The 21,178-nt window shown below is 32.0% G+C and overlaps 1 protein-coding gene across 1 annotated transcript in view; it reads right to left on the bottom strand.

Moving 5' to 3' along the window:
- Window positions 1-3,877: 3,877 nt before the first annotated feature.
- LOC143255652 (lateral signaling target protein 2 homolog) overlaps window positions 3,878-21,178 on the bottom strand; it is a 59,140-nt gene continuing 41,839 nt past the window's right edge. Inside the window, exons 8-13 of the mRNA XM_076511648.1 lie at window positions 14,928-15,029; window positions 13,011-14,111; window positions 12,030-12,181; window positions 8,867-9,286; window positions 8,356-8,459; window positions 3,878-5,994 (exon numbers count right to left, since the gene is read on the bottom strand). Coding sequence (XP_076367763.1) covers window positions 5,866-5,994; window positions 8,356-8,459; window positions 8,867-9,286; window positions 12,030-12,181; window positions 13,011-14,111; window positions 14,928-15,029 — 2,008 coding nt within the window. The 3' untranslated portion in view covers window positions 3,878-5,865. The remainder of the gene's footprint in view (window positions 5,995-8,355; window positions 8,460-8,866; window positions 9,287-12,029; window positions 12,182-13,010; window positions 14,112-14,927; window positions 15,030-21,178) is intronic.

The following is a 21,178-nucleotide window of genomic DNA, read 5'->3' as shown; positions in this document are numbered from 1 at the left end:
TGGGGTGCGCTATCATAAATTCTTCAACTCAACCTTACATTTCAAACAAAATATGAAATCAAATGTCAAGCTGATTATGTGCAATAATTTTCTTGCAATTTTTTGGCAATATCTAGATATATCAGGGAAAGATCTACATTCAAAACTAGACAATTTATTGCCAAGTGCAGGTCCGATGTGTCAGAAGACGTAGTGGAAGAAATGAAAAATATAAAGGCCATCTGCAAAGATAACTCTGGTAATACTCAATAAATTCTTTAGATCTTCTAATCAAAATTCACAAACTCAAACTACTTTTCCCAAATATTTCTGTAGCCATTCACATTTTCCGCATAATTATAGTGATAATTGCATAAAGGGGAAGCAAACTGAAAGTGATAAAGAAATTATCTGTACTACACCACTGTCCAAGACTGACTGCTAAATCTGGGAGTCCCTGCAATTAAAAACCACTAAGCCTATACTTTGTATTTCAGCAGAACAATTGATCACTTTGCCAGACAGGAGGCAGGGAAAGCGAACTTCTTACAATGAAAATCATACAATAAACAATTGTCTCCTTAACATTGATCAACCCATGTAAAACAGAACAAAAGTGTAAACCTAAGTTGTGTTTAACCAGTTCTATTTTATTTTGCTATTAAATAATACGTTGATTGTTTTCATACATTAATCGTATTAAACAGTCATGAAACTCGTTAGATCTTTTATCCCTTTATTGATTTATTTAATAAAAGTATTTTGTTTTTGTTTGTTTGTTTTTTGAATTTCGCGTAAAGCTACACTAGGGCTATCTGCGCTAACCGTCCCTAATTTAATAGTGCAAGACTAGAGGGAAGGCAGCTAGTCATCACCACCCACCGCCAACTCTTTTACCAACTAATAGTAGGACTGCCTGTAACATTATAACATCCCCACGGCTGAAAGGGCGAGCATGTTTAGTGTGACGGGAATTCGAACCCGCGACCCTCAGATTACGAGTCTAACGCCTTAAACCACCTGACCATGGCGGGCCATAGACTTTTTTAATCATTGTTTTTTTTTTTTTTTTTGCGATTTAGGCAGTAATGTAAATTGTATGGTGATAGAACTAATAGCTGATTCCTTAATAATGTTTAACCAATTTTCATCCGAGTAGTTTGTTGAAATGTTATTAATAGTGACTTGGACATACATTCGATTTGCTTGTTACGTATACACTGAATAAAGACAAATATAATAAAATGCTTATTGAACATACCTTGTGTTATAAAAGGAAAAAATCAAATGTCTTATCAGTTATTCTGCAAAATAAATAAAAAAATTAGAAATTTAAAAAATCTGCAAATAGAGATTGCAAAAAAGAAAAGAAAACCAGAGATACTATTGTAGACATTTACTCAAATCACCTATTTTGGTTCTATAATGTTATGTAGTTACATTTTGGGAAGTCAAATTAAAAAAATGTAGTTTAAATAAATAAGGTCTATAATAGTATCTATAGCTTTCTTTCATTACTTTTTTACGATTCCTATTTAAAAAATTTTTAATTCCCAGATTTTTTATTTATTTTGTTTGCTAGCATTTTTATGCTTAACTAAGGACAAAGGATAACTTGATGCGGTAACAAACTTTATACGTTGTAATGAGAAGAAATATGCTAGCTGATACGGCTCATGATGATTTACTGTAACTATTTGCTATTTTACAGCATTATTTCGAGATTTGAAACACTAAGTTGCAGCTGGAGATTGTCACGAAAATTTGTTTGAGAATATAGTGAGCATTTGTAGTTTCTGTGTACGTCTTAATTTAGGCATATATTTGCAATGGGTAAATGTATGCCTACATTAAGACATCATCCCCATTAAATGCATACAAAATTTACTAGTAGAAAAGCAGCCTTTTTAATTAAAACATACATATTTATATAAAACATCGCTTTAAATAAACTTTCGTATTTTTAATGTAATTATTTTACGAATGTGTACATTTGTTTGTTTCAAGTTAAGCACAAAGCTACACAACAGCTATCTGTGCTCTGTCCACCACGGATATTGAAAACCGGTTTCCAACATTGCAAGTTTGCAGGCTACACGTTGTGCCACTAGGGAACGCAAATATGTGTAATAAAGTTTAATATTGCCTGTACTGATTCTTTTTCACCCTTTCACTTTGCACATAAGGGTTGGCTCCCTAAAGACATCAATTACATAGATGACTAACATGTTATATACACTATTTTTCATATGTCACTGGCTGTAATTCACTTTAGCTTTTTAAAATAATATATGTGAGAAAGCTAACTTCAATGGATAATGATAACAATTTACTCGAGCATTATGATGCATTCTCAGCTTTTCGTAAATATACAAGAATCAAATAGACTTTTCAACACCCTTACGACCTCAGCAGTAACTTTAGTATTCTACGAATGGTTTGGGTGCTACATACCAAGACATTTATGCTGTGACTGCCAAGAGAATAATAATAATTAAAAATAGAACGTTTTGAGCCGGTTTTCATTTCTTTAGTCTACCATGTCTGATTTTTTGTGAATTTTTATACGCGAACATCCTTAATAGTCAACAGTAAAAGTTTAAAAGTGTTGTTTTGTCCTGAAAATGCTCGCGCACTCATTTCAATGGATTTATACAAAAGACAGACGTAAATATACTTAACTATGCATTTTGTACAAAAACATATTTAACAACTTATAAAATTTTCTTAAAGGTTTAACGTTAAGTCGTTGAATATTACTATATATATATTGATAATACTAAGCGTGGTAAAGTTTAGCCTTAACTAAAATAAATAAATAAAAGCATACACAAGTTCGCGTTATCTCTTTATCGAATATAGGCCGTATTTAATAAAGGATTGATTATTTTTAGGTCTTGGACAAAAACTGAAGAGTACCGTGGAGAAAGATTCAGTTGAATATTGAAAGTGGGCTTAAACAAAATAACAGTTGGTGTACATTTGTATGGCAAACTCAATCACGTGATCTGAAGTGACAGTCATTGTACATTTATGCCATACTCATCCACATATTTCGAACCAATAGCTCAGTACCGATGCAAAAAATATGGAGTCAATAATAATAATATTTTCCTATTCTTAAACTTATCACTATTAAGTTTATGATAAAGAAAAACTGTTGTCATAAATGATGTTTGTATGTGACGATTTAGGTTGATTTGTACTAAAACTTCAATTTAATATCGTACTGATTTCAAGGCCTTTCTACTGTTTAAAAATCTTTACAAGTTTGTAAGAACTTATACATTTTAATGGAGTTAATCCTATACGCATGAACGGATTCAAAGTGTACATGCCACAACCTTTCAAGAGTGCCATTCAAGGTATGTTTTTTTGTTTTTCTTTTAAATAGTTATTAGAATTAAACTATTCATTTTACTATACGTTAATAATTTAGTAGCACTTAATGACAGACGAGGATTAATACAAGACACAATAAATTGAAATAATGGGAAAACTAGATTTGTATTTTGAAGGTCGCAGAAGTAATGCAGTTGTGATATGCAAACCGTATGACGAACAAACGTATTTTTACTCGTCACATGATCACCTTGCACTCCAACTTCTGTGTCTGAGTCAGAGGGATATTGTCAATTTACACATCTTGAGTATACACTTTTATAGCATCTGATATTTCGTGCACGATAGATTGTACATCATAGTGTCTTGATTATGTAACACGTGTAATATCAGAAAGACAGAAATAGCTATGTACAGCTTCTGTTAACCAATCACATAACCTGAAATCAGGGTTTTGTGCTGCCACTTTCGTATTCACAGGAACGGTACTTTCTCTGATCAAGATTCACAACATTCTATACGTGAAACGTATACATGCAAATTAAAAACTTTTAAATAGATTTCAATATCATATTTATTATTCAATTTGACAATCAGAAACCTAGCAAATAATAACCATGCGTAAGCAATAAAAACTATACAAAAATACTCGGATTGCTCACCAAAACTTAGGACATGCACTAAATACACACTTCCTTAAGAACGTATTTGAAGGTTTAACAATAAACGTAGGTTTTTTTTAAAAAACTTTCCACAGCGCTAACCTCACAATTGGATATTTCTGACACATTTAAAAGTAATACAACAAATGTAATATGTTTTGTATATACACTATTTGCAGTGTAATTCCTCAAAAAATTATTTAGGGGATAAGTACAATCTAATGGAAAAAAATTTACTTATAAATATTATAAAGTAAGATTTTTTTGTAATTTTATACAGAGCTGCTGAGTGAGTATAGTCCATCACAGTCAGAAAATAAGAATACAGCTGTTACTCATGGCAACTGGATACACAAGATGCGTTTTTAACTTCAACATCATACAGGTATCAAAGTTTTTATAAATATTTACAAGTAGCATCAAACAAACAAAATATGTAACTTTTGATAAATGAATACTATAATGCAATAGTAACTGGTTTTCATGCTGTCAAAAACATTGTTTTATTTGTAATTGAACAAAAACTTCTTTTCAATAAAAAGCAGAAAGAACTAAACAATATCCAACAAAAATATCTTCTAACAGAAATTGTTAATAGAAAACTTTTAGACACTCTTGGTACTTGTTTAATTTATTTCACTTAAGCAAAGTATGCAAAAGCAATATTTCCAAGCTATTTCTAAATTATACTTTACTTCCATCCCCCTCACCCCCCAAAAAAAAAGAATCTTAGGGAGTATTTCATTGGCTGTAAATGTTTTATACTTAAGTGTAACATACCCTCACTGTGCAGTATAATACATGTAGTCTCTGAAGTTTAAAATTCAGAAAAGTCTCAATAATACAAGAAAAAAAACACAAAGATTTGTACGTACATATCAAAACACAAGCATTCAAATTTCAAAGAACAAAAAAAAAGAGGAAGACAAGCTGCTATGAAAGTCTATACTTTGGTTCACACTTATAAAAAGAAATAACATATCCAAGCAAGTTTCTGAAAATTATTTAAAACATTTTACAGGTGAAATAATATTACTCTAGCTATTGGGGTTGAAAGGCGAATGTTTATTCCTTTATGAGTCACATTATTTCACAATGAATTTGCTTTCCAGTTTTAAATTTTTAAGGTAAAATTTCCTTAGAGGTAATTTTAGCTGCAACATTCCTTATTTTGTTTCAATAGGTTTATGAAAAAGTTTTTCCATATTATACATTGGAAAATTTAGTACATGAATAACATATGTTTACTAGAAATGTTTCCATATGTCCCTTAAGAATCATACAAATGAAAAATAATGCAAGTAAATTTCTTAACAGTTCTGTACATGAGAACTCAATTTAGTATTGAAAAACAATGAATATATCTATATACTTAGATGAAAATTTCACTTTAAATACTCTGTAATTTGAAAATTATGAAAATGGTACGAGAACTCTAAAATCACAAAAATACTAATTTTTTCTTATATATACATTCCCATTTTGACAACAGAACTGGAATTATAAACTTTCCATGTACTTAGTTTATATTGCAAGTTGCACACCAATTTAATTTCTTAAACAAATATTTAATAGAAAAATTATCACCTCCATTCAACAAATATACATCATGAAGAAAAATGTGTTCAAAATGGAGATTAGTATTTTGTATTTCAAGAACTGTGACCAAGTGGAAGAGCAGTTGCTTTTCAACTAAAAACAAACATTTAAGTAATATTGAAAATACAAGCAGAAATTTACAAGATAAATCTATTTAATTTTTAACATTTAATTCTCACATGAGCTTAATATCTTTGACACTTAAGAATGAAGTACATATTTTCCCTCTGTCATGATAACTCGAAGTTTAAGTACCCTTCTCATTCACTTTTGTCTATAGTGGTCAGACCTGCTGTTGAACCACCAATCCTGTTACTTGATAAACAAAACAACCATTACAGACACGAACAGGTTTGGTTATGCCATACTGTGGTAATGGAACAAAGTTAGCACTACAGCGTGAACAAAAGATCTGTAATAAAAATAAACAAAATTAATTTTAATATAATATCTAATAAAACAAACACCAAATTTCATTTTGAAAAAGCTTAACACTCTACAAACTGTAAACTTACTAACTGTATTGTTAGTACTGTTATTTGCAAATAAAACAAAAATACTAATGGTTAACTAATGAACAAATATTTGCTGTAAAGTTCTTATCAGTTCTATAAGTGTAGCTATCAATTAAGCCACCAATTTTGATTTAATTTCTTTAAGTCGCATGTTGAATTCTCTTTGATTATACCTTTTTAATATTTAAGGTATTTTTGGTTAACGTTTTTTACTACCTCAGTATGAGTTCCAGAAAAATAGTATTTTAACTTTATACCAGAGCCAATTAAGCTAGTTTGATCACAACATTAAAAATTTCAGTTACTAATGGGCAAATTAATCAATTATTAACAATCTGCAATTAATCTATTAATTGTAATTTTTTATTACTCTAAACTACAATTAACTGAGTAATTGCAGTTAGTGAAGTTAGTGTTTCCAGTCAGTAGTTTTTGATTACTGCCACAACAGGTTAATATCACAAAAATACAACTACTAAAAAGAAAACCAACTGATTGGCAGTGCCTGCTGCCAATTAAAGTGTTAAATAAAGTTATCTAACCATTGTCATTGATTTTTAACTGCTGACTAGAGAGAAAATAACTGGCCAGAAGAACTGCAGCCAACTCTCTTGGTACTTGTGTGTCAAATATTGTACATTTACCCTTTTATTTTAAACTGCGATAAATTTCTAATTTTACTTGGTAATACTTATTTCGTGTTGAAAAAGGAGGGATGGACTAATGGAAAGGGATCCCACCATCAATTTTTTCAAAGAAATTATTAACTATTCTTTAACATCATATTAGACTGGGGATCTAGAGGAGGGTGCCTGGATTATCTCAATTTTTTAAATAAATTAAAAATCAACCATTTTAATTTTGTATAAGCAAGTGTGGATCTAGAGAAGGAGTCCAGGATGTCTAACACTCCTCCATAGTTAAAAGTACTACAGTAACATTAATATAAATTTATGAGAACTACCAGTAAATGTTTGGTTGAATCCCCCAGTAGAACTCTAGATCCATTCCTAATTAAAGTGCAAGTTGTAAATTCAGATTTTTATACTGTGTTCAACAGTTTATTCCACCCAATACTGTAAAATATATGCATATTAAATTTGTGTGTTATTTTTTTGCAAAATTCTTTGCTATATAGGCAGGTAGTTAATGTGTAGATGTAATGAGAGAAACCTACTGGGTAAAATAAAGTTTTTTGTTTAATGTAAAATAAAAAAAGTGTTCCAAACATCATTATTCATTCACTAATTGTTTTCAAGCTTAAGATAAAGTTCTGATTATCTAAAGTCTTATTTTACATTTTGGCTACTCAAAGAATATTCCAAACACCAACTTATGTACATATTTTTCATTCAAAGTATTTACAATTATTCATTTTCCTCAGTTTCAAACTACTTGACTTCTCATAAAATACTTGAGACTCAAAATGTTTTCAAACTTATGAACATGTAAAGTACTAAATTGTCTAGGAAAGTGTACACTACACATTATTGTTACAACAGGCAACTGACAGCGAATAAATCTTTCATAACTTCTAAATGAATACACAAGATTTAGACTTTCAGTGGTATCTAGTACCCCACAGCACATGAACTTCAACATAAGGCACTGTAGGTCACTGTTCAATTAATGATAGTAATTCATTTGCCAAGTACTATGTTTATATGAAAAAAAAATTCTACAAAAATAACAGTGTTGAGATAAGTTATGAAGATAACACATAAGCACATTTTTTTTTTTTACTTGTGAGCATGCCAGTAGGGGTTGTGTATGTACTACTGAATTAGCAAATTCCACTAATTGCTCAGAACTAATTTCAGTTAAGACACTATTTATACCAGATTTATGAGAAATCAAGTCTAATGGTGTATAATGACTAACACAAAAAAGTATAATATTTTGATGGGTAACAGTTGTAACACTGCATCTCAGTAAGCCCAATAATTCATTTTTTATGACATTCTTTAGTGGATGAACACATGCTGCTAGTTGATGTAATGTATTAACAAAGTTTTTTTTTTTATTTGGTAATGGCTATCTGCCAAATTGCATTATACAGTACAATTACTGGTGCTTTTCTAATAACCTACAATACTATTGTACATAAACCCACCAAGTGTGCTTCAACCCTAAAATGCCAGCATGGTATTTCTATGACCCCATAACACTTAGTGCTAATGATTAAAATTTAATGCTGGCTTTCTAGGGTTAAAAACTTAGACAAGAAAATCCAAGTTAATTTATTTTGTTTTTCTCACCTTTCCACAGTTTCTACAGTGATGTCTCCTCCTAATTAATGTAAATGTTGCTAGACATGCCATACAGTGTTCTGTTATAAAGTCAGGTAGCCACATTGGAGGACCTGTAACAACTTAGTAATTATTTTTATGATATTGTCAATAAAATTAAGCTGTCAAAATAACAATAGTTTAAATTTTTTTTAACACAAGTGAACAGTTTTAGGATTTAATTTTGTTTTATACAACAATTGCATTAAAAGTTGTATTACCTCCAAAAGAAAAGTGCTAATTAGCTGAAGAGCTATTTTAATATCGTAAAAGTGCTATATATTGAAATAAAAATTTAACCTCAAACTCATATCTCATTATTTTGTTCATGTGTTTCAGACACAAATGTGATGTATTTAGCCTGAAGATTAACAAAATGTTATTCTTAGAATGTCACAAAAGCTCTTAGAAAAGACAACACAAATCTGTCATTGACCTTAAAAAAGAATCTAGCAATTTTATTTTATTTTTGAATACTCGCCTTCACAATTAGGTGTTGGTTGCTGAAAGTGAGACTGAAATCGAGTACCAAGCTGACCAGTATATCTAGATTCTATAATAAGGTGTTCAGGAACAACCTCTTCTGCTCTGTCAACATTATCTTGAGTTTCAGGGACAGATATGGAGTAATTATCAGAGTTTAAGCATCTATTCAAATTTTGTGCAACAATCTCCTCATGATCCACAAGAATATCACGTTCATTTTCTATATTGACAGCTGTAATTTCATTGTTAGAACTGTTGACTTCACAACTTTCAGACAAATTACTGTTATGCTGCAAGTTGTCACATTTTGAATTACTTGATTCAGGAGTTGTTTTTGTACAGTTTATGTCAAAAACACACTTAAGGATATTTCTCAAATCACTTGCATAATTAGTCTGAAGTTGGTCTGCTACACCTACATACAAAAAAAAGCTGAAATTAATCTTTCTGGAAAAAAATGACTTCACACATGAACACAAGTTTAGATGCCATATACTACAGTGCAAAATTTTACAGTATTATTGAAAGTACACAAATTATACAACTTTTAAATCAATTTTTTGTCTCTGTCTTTGAAAGTTTGTTCAAAGTTACACGTGGTTATCTGCACTAGCCATCTCTATTTTGGCAGTGAAAGGATAGAGGGAAGGCAGTTAGTCATTACCACCTACTGCCAACTCTTGAACTACTCTTTTACAAAAGAATAATGGGATTGACCATCACATAATACCTTCATGATTGAAAGAGCAAGCATGTTTGGTGAGACAGGGATTCAAACCTGCAGCCCTAAGATTGCTAATTAAATTCTCTAACCACTTGGCTATGCTGGGTCTAAATTCATGTTACACGAGCAATATTTTTCATGATATTTATTAATAATTACCAATATGTATTATATAACACTGTAAGAATGATACAAAAATGTAGGTGTATTTGATGTTAATAGAAATAAGATACAAATAAACATACTATAAATTTCAAACTAAATGTATCAAAACAATATAAGATCTTAAGAAATTTTGTTCCAATTTTACAATATCAACACAAAAATCTGCATTTTGGACACAAAGTAAACCAAATTACAGAAAAATGTAAAATTCAAAAACAGCTAAAATATGATAGAAAGAAACCTCTCATTTGAAAACAACATTTTGCTACATGACAACATCAAGTATTCAGCACAACTGTAGAGTGTGAATAATTCAAACATTTATATGGTGGGGGGTGTTACTGATATCTTAACTTTCCTTTGAAAATTAGAAGTATTTAATCAAGTTACATAAAATGTAGAACTTACTAAATACTTAGAGAACGAATATAATTGTTGCAATGTCATACATTTTTATGTACAGCATGTGATGAATGATACAGACCTAAGTCAAATATTTTAGATTTTGCCACTTTACAATTAAAAGAAAACAAATTAAACACATTTATCTATGTATTTTGACATCACTGAACCATCAAATATCACAGCTAATGAATATTTTGTCTAATTTTGGAGAGAGCAGCTTGGAACTTGAATTAGGTTAAGATGAATAATATTTCTCTACAGGTACAACTGCCCTATAGTATTTTGTTTTAGCTTACAGAAACTTACTTAGCTTGGTTTAGTTTTTCTATCATTTTTTTATGTTGAGAAATGTTCATAATTTTGATGTGAAACACAATTCTGAAAGAAATGAAAAATAATTTATTTTGTTTTGGTTTATAAATGTTTATCAAAATGTTCTATAATGCATCTTAAACTCACTAAGAAGCTATTAGCTGCAGAACATAGCAAATACTTGATCCTAAAACTGAAAAGGCCTAACATGGAACACTTCAATTACAGGTGTGATCTTATTACTCATTACTGCAGAAAGGCACAAGTTTCAACTTTAAACACATTTAACTTCATTTGAGGTCCCATGGTGACAGTGTATTTTAAAGTTCATAAGAGCACTAATGATATTTCCCATTGTCTTGGTGTTAAAGAAACAAAAATCCAACAAGAGTTTAATTTTACCATTTTGTTTTTTGTAGTTTTCAAGTTAATGAAATATAACTGGAAATTAAAAATATTAAGAAAAAAGATATCTTAATGAAAACCAGTTCTAAAAGTTTATAAGAATTGAGCTTACTAGATTATTTTAAAAGTATCAAGTAATACTGTTTAAAATTAGCATAAAACAGCTGCAGACATACTTAATGAAAAACTGCTTCTATGTTACAAATCAAACTATACAAAACTAATTTTAAATAAACAAAAAAAAATATGAAGAAAACACCCAACATGTTTCACCACATGCATTTTGGAACACATGTACAAAACAGATAGCATTATCATTAAATCAGGATGTTTACCTCACCACATTATGCCTATATTGTTGTTTCAAAGTACCATTGATAATGTTTGGTTAAAATGTTTCATTTGTTTCTGCAAATCCTTATGCAATTGATATATCTGATATAGATATATATATTGACACATACAAGTTTTAAAGAGCCTTGAATGTTTTCAGTAGTATATTCACAGTATAGGCCTATACCTTTCTATTTCCACATCATTTGTCTGTCAACATACAGTATGCACTGGTGCAGGCATATATACATATGATGTTCCACACACACACCACACAACATTTACCTATTGTTTAATTGTATGTTAAAAAATCCTTGATTATATATTTTGTATGTGACCTGAATATGAATTGTATCACTTGTTTTTATAAATAATGGTATTAAGGACCTTAAAAAATTATCTTCTTAGTTTCATGCACACAGATTTTCAAAAATCATAGCAAAAAAAGAACAGATAAATAAAATACATCCACATTTTTCAGATATGGAAATATGGTCATGAGAAAGGTTTATGGGAAAGTAAAACTATGGTGCAAGAAAAATACTCAAAGATTTATATTTTCTTTCATTTCAACACTATCTTCTGAGTGATAAAAGCTCAGCCAATTAAGAATATATTAAAGCAGCAAAGGCAAATTACAAGGTGCAAATTACTACTCTCCTTTAAAATCTTGCAGAGAGCAACATATTAAAAATCCTGTTGTCAGCAGATTATTGTTCCATATGAAAAGAGCATTTGAAATGGAATTAACTTTAAAATACTTTCATGTTGAACTTCATTCTCCATCACAATCATAGTTATAGTTTGTACACACCTGAGATACAGACAAATAACCTGTGTATTAGTTTAGTACTGTTCTTGAAGTGAGCTCGTGTTTGATTATGGAATGCTATTTCTTGCTCCTGGAGAGCCAGTGAAATCTCTTCATCATCCTGGCCAGCAGAATGGTGGGAGTTTGTCCCTGTACTTTGGTTGCAAAGAGAAAAATATGTTACTTCTGTTTCTTGATTTTTACATAAGTTGGAAGTTACAGTTTTAATGAGAACTTTCATCAACACTAGGTTTTAAACTGTTCACAAAATCTATTAAACATTAAAAATATTTCTAACTAAACCTACCTATATTAAAAATTAAAACAACACAGTACTTCATTAATCATGAAAATTTATAACCTTACATAACATTCACCAGTAAGAAATTCATTGATAAGTATGTCTGTAGTAATTGCATCAGCAAGCACACTAATAGGAATCACAGTCTGTACAACATTTTACTTATTGTGATTTAGGAGTTAAAACAGTCCTTTTATAAAACTTACAGTATTTCATTGTGATTTTTTGTGAAAAAATAAAATGTTTATTCTTTCTAAATTCCATCTCAATTGTACTCAAATTTAAAATGGAATAATAGTAATATAATTATCAATAATCAGTTCAATTTCTTCATAACATAAACCATATTTTTCAGCAATTCTCTTTTAACTTTTCTCTGAATGTCCCACCATATTCTGGTATAATTTCTTGGTACAAACTTAACATTGGGACAGAGTATTAACCCTTGGAAATAATAAAAAAACTTACTGTGAAATCAGCAATTATATCTATCATTTTTATATTTCTAAAATCTTATTTCAAACCACCACATGAAATGCTTAAAAATTTACACTTATGAATTCTATAGCTTATGATTTCAAAACACACTTTTTCAATTGGAAAATAATATATACATGTAAAAAAATGCATGCATGAAAACATTAGTGAATAACACCAGATATGTGAAAACATGATAATCTAACCTGCTTGTTTCCCAGTCAGAGCTAGAAACACTTGTAATGCTATGACCAATTGAGCAGGAGGAACATGATGAAGGAAGAGGACCTACAGTCTCCTGTTGGAGTTTGCATACTTTGGAAATCACTAACGGTGCACTTCTCTTATAGTCTGAATTATCCTGGTTATCACAATTACACTGAGAATAACTAATAGCATTATTTGGACTGTGTTTAAAAGAACAAGCAGGTATAGTACCAGGTTCAGAGAGAGATGTACACATGGCTTGTCTCACGTTTGATTTTTGGTGATGTAAACTATGACAAGCAAACCTATTGTGGCCAGCAGATTGATGGAAAGAATCCTTTGCTGATCTATTTTGTACGTACACATCATTAGGTAAAGATATTGAGGAAGACCCAGGAACTGTATTTGATTCTTCCAAAACAGAAGGTAATTCTGGAATGTCCAAATGAGATAGTACTTGAGATATATGATATCCAGTTTGATGAGCAGATACATTATTGTTATTGTTATCAAAGTCTAATTCATCATTTTCAACAGCACAAGCACCATTTTCATGTTTATCTATGATCTGATCTTCACATACACAGAAATCATTTTGATGAGTATCATCAAAACTTTCCTTTAGACTACCTGAGCCTTGTCGTCTATAATTCTCCCTAAAAACATTATTTTCAGTTACATTTACTCCAAGAGAAAACCCATCATCACCATTTTGGAAGACATCTTCATCCTGACTCATCTCATCTGTGATAAGTATCACATTGTGCCTGCTTGAACTGAGAGATTTAAAACTTGAAGTAGTTGATGAAGTAGCTCTGGGAGATGAATCATGTGGAATACAAGATACAGGTTCTTCTGCACTAATGTTCTGTTGTTCACTAATTTCTGTGGGAAGCTGACCAAAGTTAAACAAGTAAAAGTCTCTAATAAATTGTTTACAATTTTCATATGTTTTACCAAAATAACTTTCTGAAAGAACAAAAAATCCTTCTTCATTATGACTCTGATCTGAAGACAGTATGCAATCAGGATCATCAAGAGAACAGAGAGTGCGCTCTAGAAGATGTAGTTCAGCCTTTGACAGTGTACATAAAAGTTCCCTACCAAGTAAAATGAAAATATTATTAATAAGAAATTAGAAAACACTACAGATTTCAAAAACATTTCTATATTTACACTAAATGAAACAAATATTACAAATTCTCATCACAAGAAAGGACAAACTGTGTCACTTACATGTTACGCTAAGACAAGCAGAAATGGAAAAGGGGAGAAGAAAAAATAACAAATAGTCAGAAAAATTAGTCATTACTCAACAAATATAGAAATTACCAACTAATATATATATATATAATTCAGTCAAATGAATGTTCTGAATGTTTTATGACATTCTGCAATTCTTATTTTTCCCATATTGATGAAGGCATTTAAAGATATAAAGTACACTCATCACTATGAAATTTGTCTTAAAATATACATTCTTATTTTTACTAAATGTTTACTGAAAAAGTACAAAGAGTGAGACCACAAATGCATTACAACTGTCATATAAATGTGCATGAAAGATTTTCCACTCAATTTTATGATAAATGACTACAAAAGAAAGTAATAGCTAATGACAGCAATTTAATTCTAGAAATACAATACAGGATTTGTAACAGATGAGGATTTTACTTTCAATCCAGCATCTACCCTCTAGAACAATTACTAGGTTATGATAACAGAAATATTATGGAATATATCATGAAAACAAAATAGAGCTTTAAGAATTTCAAGCAAATCTAAGTTTTGTATCGACAAACATATCACCAGCTAAATGTCAAATCTTTATCAATGACAGGAACACTGTAGATGTTGCTGGCAACTCAGCCAGGAAAAAAAATGCAATATTTTACACTGTCATGAAAAATACTTACCTAATTTTATATAAAAGAGTGTAGAATGGTTTAAAAAGTTCTGACATCTCAGATGGATCACCATCTACATTTAGAGGGCCATCAGGATAAATCAGGAGCCCACTAAACAGGAGAAGTACAGATCAGTTTTAATAAACACACACAGAAAAGTATTTTTGATCTCCAAGTATATTTAAAAAAAGGAATTCCTAATAAAGAGTAACTACTTGCATTTCTCTTTCTACTTTCATAGTTTTAATAAGGCTTCTTTTGCAGTTTTGACACTAATTTAAAAAACCTGTTTTGAAATTGCATTTAGCTTAGATACAAAACCATTCAAAAATTCATTTTACACACACACACACACATATAGGGTCAGTGAATTACTCCAACTTTTTAACCCTAAAGTAACCACAAGAATTACTTTGCTACAACTTTTAAGAGGGAATGTGCATCATCACAAATTTGGCAAGCCTTCAGTAACACTACAAGTCTTGTACACAAAATATCAGACTCTTAATTGAGTACTTTTACTAAAGATTTGTCTGTGAATATATTGGGTCAGGGGGTTGACTACTCCAAGAGCAAGGTGATTTTCTTGTTGAGATTAAAAATACTTTTCTTCATCTGAAAATTTTCAAAATTATATAAGCTCAAAAATCTAATAAAAAATTGTTTTTAGCCATTCCACAGCAGCTCATAAAATGGCTAAGTTTATTCAGGTACAAACTTTTAGCTCATAGCCCCATCATCTCTTGACTGATTTGAGATCTAATTACAGTTTTGAAGTCAGTTCAAACACTTTGAATTATGCATTTAACAATGTCCAAGGTCTCAGATCAATTTACTCTAATCCTGTTTAAGACTATTACAATTTGAGGTTAGGTTTGTAGAGATCTTCATGAGTAATACAACTGAATTGACTCTATGCACATGGAATGGTTGGTATTGCTGGTGCACACAAATGCAGCTAAATAAATAAATGGTCTCATTGATCTATTTACTCTAATCACGCATGAAAGAATTTCAAGTCCCTCATCAATTCACAATTTCTTCATTTCCAATTAAACTTCAAATTTTATCTGTTATTGTATCTACTGTGATTTTATATGTAATTGCTAAATTAAATTGGCTGAACAATCACCATAAAAAATACAAATCTAAGTGACTTTTTGTTGCCTTTTCTAACATGACTGCAATTTGTAATAGAAAACTATATTTGTTTATTCTAATTAGATTATGGTTTGTAACAGCTGTTTATACTTAAATTTATTGTTTTATTGCCCTATGGATTGCCCAACTAATAATCCTGCCACAGAATTTATAAATTACTTGGCAAACACTAGCACACCTTACTGTACTGAATGAAGTAATGCACCAGCTGCTCACAAATATACCTCATGACGAATTATAGAGGAAAATATGAAATACCAACTTACCTTTAACCTCATTATTATTTTGCTGTTGGTTGTTGATGAAACATACATAACTATGTATATATACATACAAACTGAGGAAAGTATTAAACTAATTTTTATTTACTCATATAATGTACTTAAGAACACAAAATAACATTCACCAAACAAGTATTGTTCTATAACTATAATGATTTAACTGGTTATCTAACTATGACATAAATGCCTTAAAATATTTTCCTGAATTTGTCAATCCAAAAGCTGTGAGAGTTATTTTCAAACTGAAAACAAACTAGATAATAGTCTATACTGAAAACAATATAATAAAACGTCAGAGGCAATATGTGATAAAAGTGGTAGGGGGTATGGCAAGTGAGTATGACTTTCATTTTCATAAACAAAAATTGAAGGTTATAACAAAATCAGGCTGTGTTGAAGTAATATCTGACTATTTTTCATTACATTTAATACTTAAGATGGGGGTAATAAATATATTACAGAAAGGAAAACAACTAGAAAACAAACATTTATATGCAAAAACGGCTCGTTTGGGTTGAGAAAATATTTTTTACATAGAAGAGCGAACAACGTTTCGACCTTCTTCAGTCATCGTCAGGTTCACAAAGAAAGAAGTAACTGACCGGAAGCTGACCACATGTTTGAAAGGGGTTGTGTAACTGAGTGTCGGAATGTAGAGGGCAGTGTTAGATGTTTGAATATATAATTTTATTTATTTTATTATATTAATATAGGTATAAAGGCGTTCCTTTATATTGGTTTATTTTGGGTTTAAGTTGTTGTATAAGTAAGGCTTCTTTAATTTTGCATTTGTTTATGTTTGTTTCTTTATTTAGTATTTGAGTGTTTTCTATGGTTATGTTGTGTTTATTTGACTTGCAGTGTTCGAAAACGTGTGAAGGTGACTTTTTATGTTCTTTGAATCTGGTTTCCATTTTTCTACTTGTTTCTCCAATATAGAAGTCGTATCTGGAGCCTGTATCTGGAGATTTCATATTTAAAAACTACCATTTTCCTCATATGAAAACATTTCTGATAGATACCCCTACACGCAACAATGCTATTTCTTTCAAACGTCTGTATACAATATTTGCATGCCACTAGATAACTCCCACCTTAATTTATGTGTTTACTGTGAACTGCACTGGTGCATGATGACATCATAAAACAATAATAGGAGGGCAACACAAGTTTCAGATGTAGTAATTCCCCTTATTCACTTATGACAGGTTTATGTATAAAAGAGACAAGACAGAATGGTGAAAGGATCTCTTATATTCCTTTTGAAGAAGAGGGGGGAATAATTCACACTGTGTAAACTCACAGAAGTGCTAAAGCAGGCAGTCCCTTCTTTGGTGCCAGCTTTTTCCACAATAGTCCACAAAATTGGTATGGATAGGATTGAGCACTGACTGTATTTATCAACCACAAAGATACCTCTAGCAGTTGTGCAGAATACTACATCTCATACTAGGCACTAGCAGTAAACATGGATGATTTGAGAAAATAAGCATATACTTGGAGGCAACACCAGCCACCAATCACAATCCTGTTTGACAGAAAGGAAAGAAAACAGAAAAAAATATCTCAAAGGCAGTGGATTGGCTGAAGAATGGTGACATTGGGAAGTTAATGCAGCCAGTTGAAGACAATTAATGACAAAAGTGTGGAGAGTCAGTAATATATTCATCACAAGAATTTCATCAAAGGCTTGGCAAAGATGAGAAGCAAGAGAGCAAGACAGTTGATAAATCTGATAAGAAGATATATGAAAAAAAAACTAAAAACAACTAAAAATTATCCACATCCAAGGAACAATATACCAACTGGATGAAGTAATGGTAAAAAAGGATGAGAAAAAAGGTCACATTGAAAGAACAAATGACTAAGGAGATCCTGAAATTGAGAAGTCCAAGACAAGTAATATCAAACAACCTGAACAGGACACAGCAGGTAATCCAGATTGGATCAAACACAGGAGGTAAGACATAAAAGGAAAAGAGATAGAGAAAATAGTTGCCTTCCCATGATGTACAAATATTGGGAAGGAAAGATCAATCTGGATAGAAGAGTATATAAATGCAACAGAAAAGTGCAAGAAAAGCATCAATAGCATAAATATCCAAATGAAGGTGATCACAGGCAAGGAGAAAATAAAGCCTTGAGAGACAAGTGGAACAAAGAGTTGATTGGTTGGCATTTATTAGCACAAAGCAACTGGGCTATCTGTGCCAAACAACCAGTTAAAAAAAATGTAAATGTAAAAATTAATCAGGATAAAACTAAAGAAACTTCAAAATAATATGTCTAAAATGGTATCATTGTCCAGAGTTGTAACAACTTCGGTGTAACAAAGGCTCCACACTGATAGATCAGTCCTAGATAAAAAAAACCAAAAAAACTTTGACTAATGAGTAGCCTTGCCAGGACAACTTCCTTTTCCCAATCCTTCCTGAAATAAGACAGCCAAAGAGCAATAGAGGGTTTAATCTAGAAAAGCTTGTTAATCATATTGCTTACTCAAAGCTAACTGCCAACTAACATAAAGCTGAGCCTAGAATACCAAACCATACTCCAAATATGGAACAGGCACAGCAGTGATAGCACCAATGCAGGTGGACTTAACTGCAGTGTCAGTTTAGGAGAGCCAGGAAGCCCCTCTAGTCCATTCTGAATAAAATAGGAAGGCATTTGCCCTAAAGATTTGTCTCACAATAATTTAGTATGAGAAAATGAGGTACAAGCATAGAAGATTGTTTTGTTTTGAATTTTGCACAAAGCTACTCGAGGGCTATCTGTGCTAGCCGTCCCTAATTTAGCAGTGTAAGACAAGAGGGAAGGCAACTAGTCATCACCACCCACTGCCAACTCTTGGGCTACTCTTTTACCAATGAATGGTGGGATTGACCGTCACATTATAATGCCCCCACAGCTGAAAGGGCGAGCATCTTTGGCGCGACTGGGATGTGAACCCGCGACCCTCAGATTACGTGCCCCACGCCTTAACATGCTTGGCCATGCCTGGCCAGGCATAGAAGGTGAAGAATGATGCTCAGAGTCTTCAATATGTGGTCATTTTCCAATGGGTTGTTTTTTATAATTTTATTTGGATTTGGAAGCTATGTAATAAGGAAAGAAAGATTCAGTGCCTACTGACACTATCCACCATGGAGCCTTACAAGAGGATGTAGTAAAATGCCAAACAAGCCACTGCAGCAACACCAGGGTTTTGTGAACACTATACCAAAACACCAGTGTCAGACACAATGTCCAAAACAACCACTGAGAACACCCAATACTGGTACGTACTCAACTGACCCCAGCCCAAGTGGACCAGCCATCTGACCCTGGGAGAGGGGACACCCCAAAGCCACCCATCTACAGGAATTCAAGGTGAAAGTGGTGTGTTGGAGTTGGACACCTCAACCATATGGATCCTCTCCTTCCCTTCATAGGTTGCCACACATGGATGGATGGATGTTTAGCTCCCAGAGGAGGTAAGCTGAATGTATAGAACCTTCTCTGGGAGACCCCCTCACCATGTACAGGAATTCACCTCAAGGGGATTAAAAAAGAGCAACAATGTCTCAGATGAGGCATGTGTGAGAGCATGCAAAACTACATTAATGTATATATTAGGCATGGAAGGTCATTAAAGAAAGGAGAAGCAGAACAAAGAAAAACGGAGAGGGGTAAAGAATGCCCTGTGGTATCAGGAAAGGCAAAATGTTGCAGAAAATGCCATTCACCAGCCAGAAATTGTGGAGACTGACAAACCATGGTTAAACAGCCAAATAAAACAGGCAAAATGACAGGGAAGAAAGAAGTACAGCATAGACCAGTGAAGAAAGAGCCACCATTTTTGTTGATAGACAAAGTATAATAGGAGGTAGATAAGCATTTAGAAAAAGGTAAGTGGATCTGTCTTTTGGATGAAAACACTGACATCCACAGCCAAATGATGATAAAAAGGAACCAGAAGAGAGAAAGCATAGAGTTGAGAGGTGTGGCAAAAGCACCTATGAGAGAAGGCATGCCCAACTAAGGGTAAACCCAACAAAGGAATTAGGGATGAAGAGACTATTTCAAGAGTGAAACACAGTCCACTTGAGAGAGGCAGTCTGCCAGAAGATTTGTAGCTCTCAGAACCTGACAGTAAACAAGAATAATCTAACATCAATGAGCCCAGCAGAGTAGGTTCACGGCCTAAAAGCAAAGTGTCTTGGAACATCAGAAGTAGTATTAGCACAGTCTAGCCATCATGAAAATTCTTCAAGCAGAGAGGAGAGGTTCACAATTCACGACAACAGATTACGTGGAAGATTCCACTGGTTTCCCTACAAGAACAAAGGGTTTCAGAGAAGACAGAGTACCCAAAAGAAAACATATGCAAGATGAGATTGAGAAGTCTTAGTGATGAGACATTTCATATCTCAAAGGGGAAGAATACTGAGCTTTGCTGAGACAAGAAATCAAGAAAATGATCAGATGCACCCATTACTGAATAAGCATGAAAAAAAAAAAAAACTAATATCTTGACAAGCCATCATAGCAGAGAAAAGAAATTCTCCATCCAAAATTATGAAATATTTCAAGAGATAATAGATAGATTACCAAATGTCTACCTCCAATCTCCTTGGGGACCACAAATAGACAAGAGTAAAAACCCAAAGAATGGTTTTATACCTTTCCAGATGAATGTTTTGCAAAAGAATAAAATACTGCATCCTTGAGATGCCAAAGACAAACAGGGTTAAAGGGAGGAGAGAAAGATCATGGGTGAGGACCTAAAGAGCCCATCTGTGAGTAGAAAACTTTGACCAAAGGTCAGCCAACTGA

Source organism: Tachypleus tridentatus, chromosome 7, assembly GCF_004210375.1.
Source record: "Tachypleus tridentatus isolate NWPU-2018 chromosome 7, ASM421037v1, whole genome shotgun sequence".
In the NCBI taxonomy this organism is placed as follows: Eukaryota; Metazoa; Arthropoda; class Merostomata; order Xiphosura; family Limulidae; genus Tachypleus; species Tachypleus tridentatus.
The sequence above is the reverse complement of the archived record's forward strand: the minus strand, read 5'-3'. Positions and strand labels throughout refer to the sequence as shown.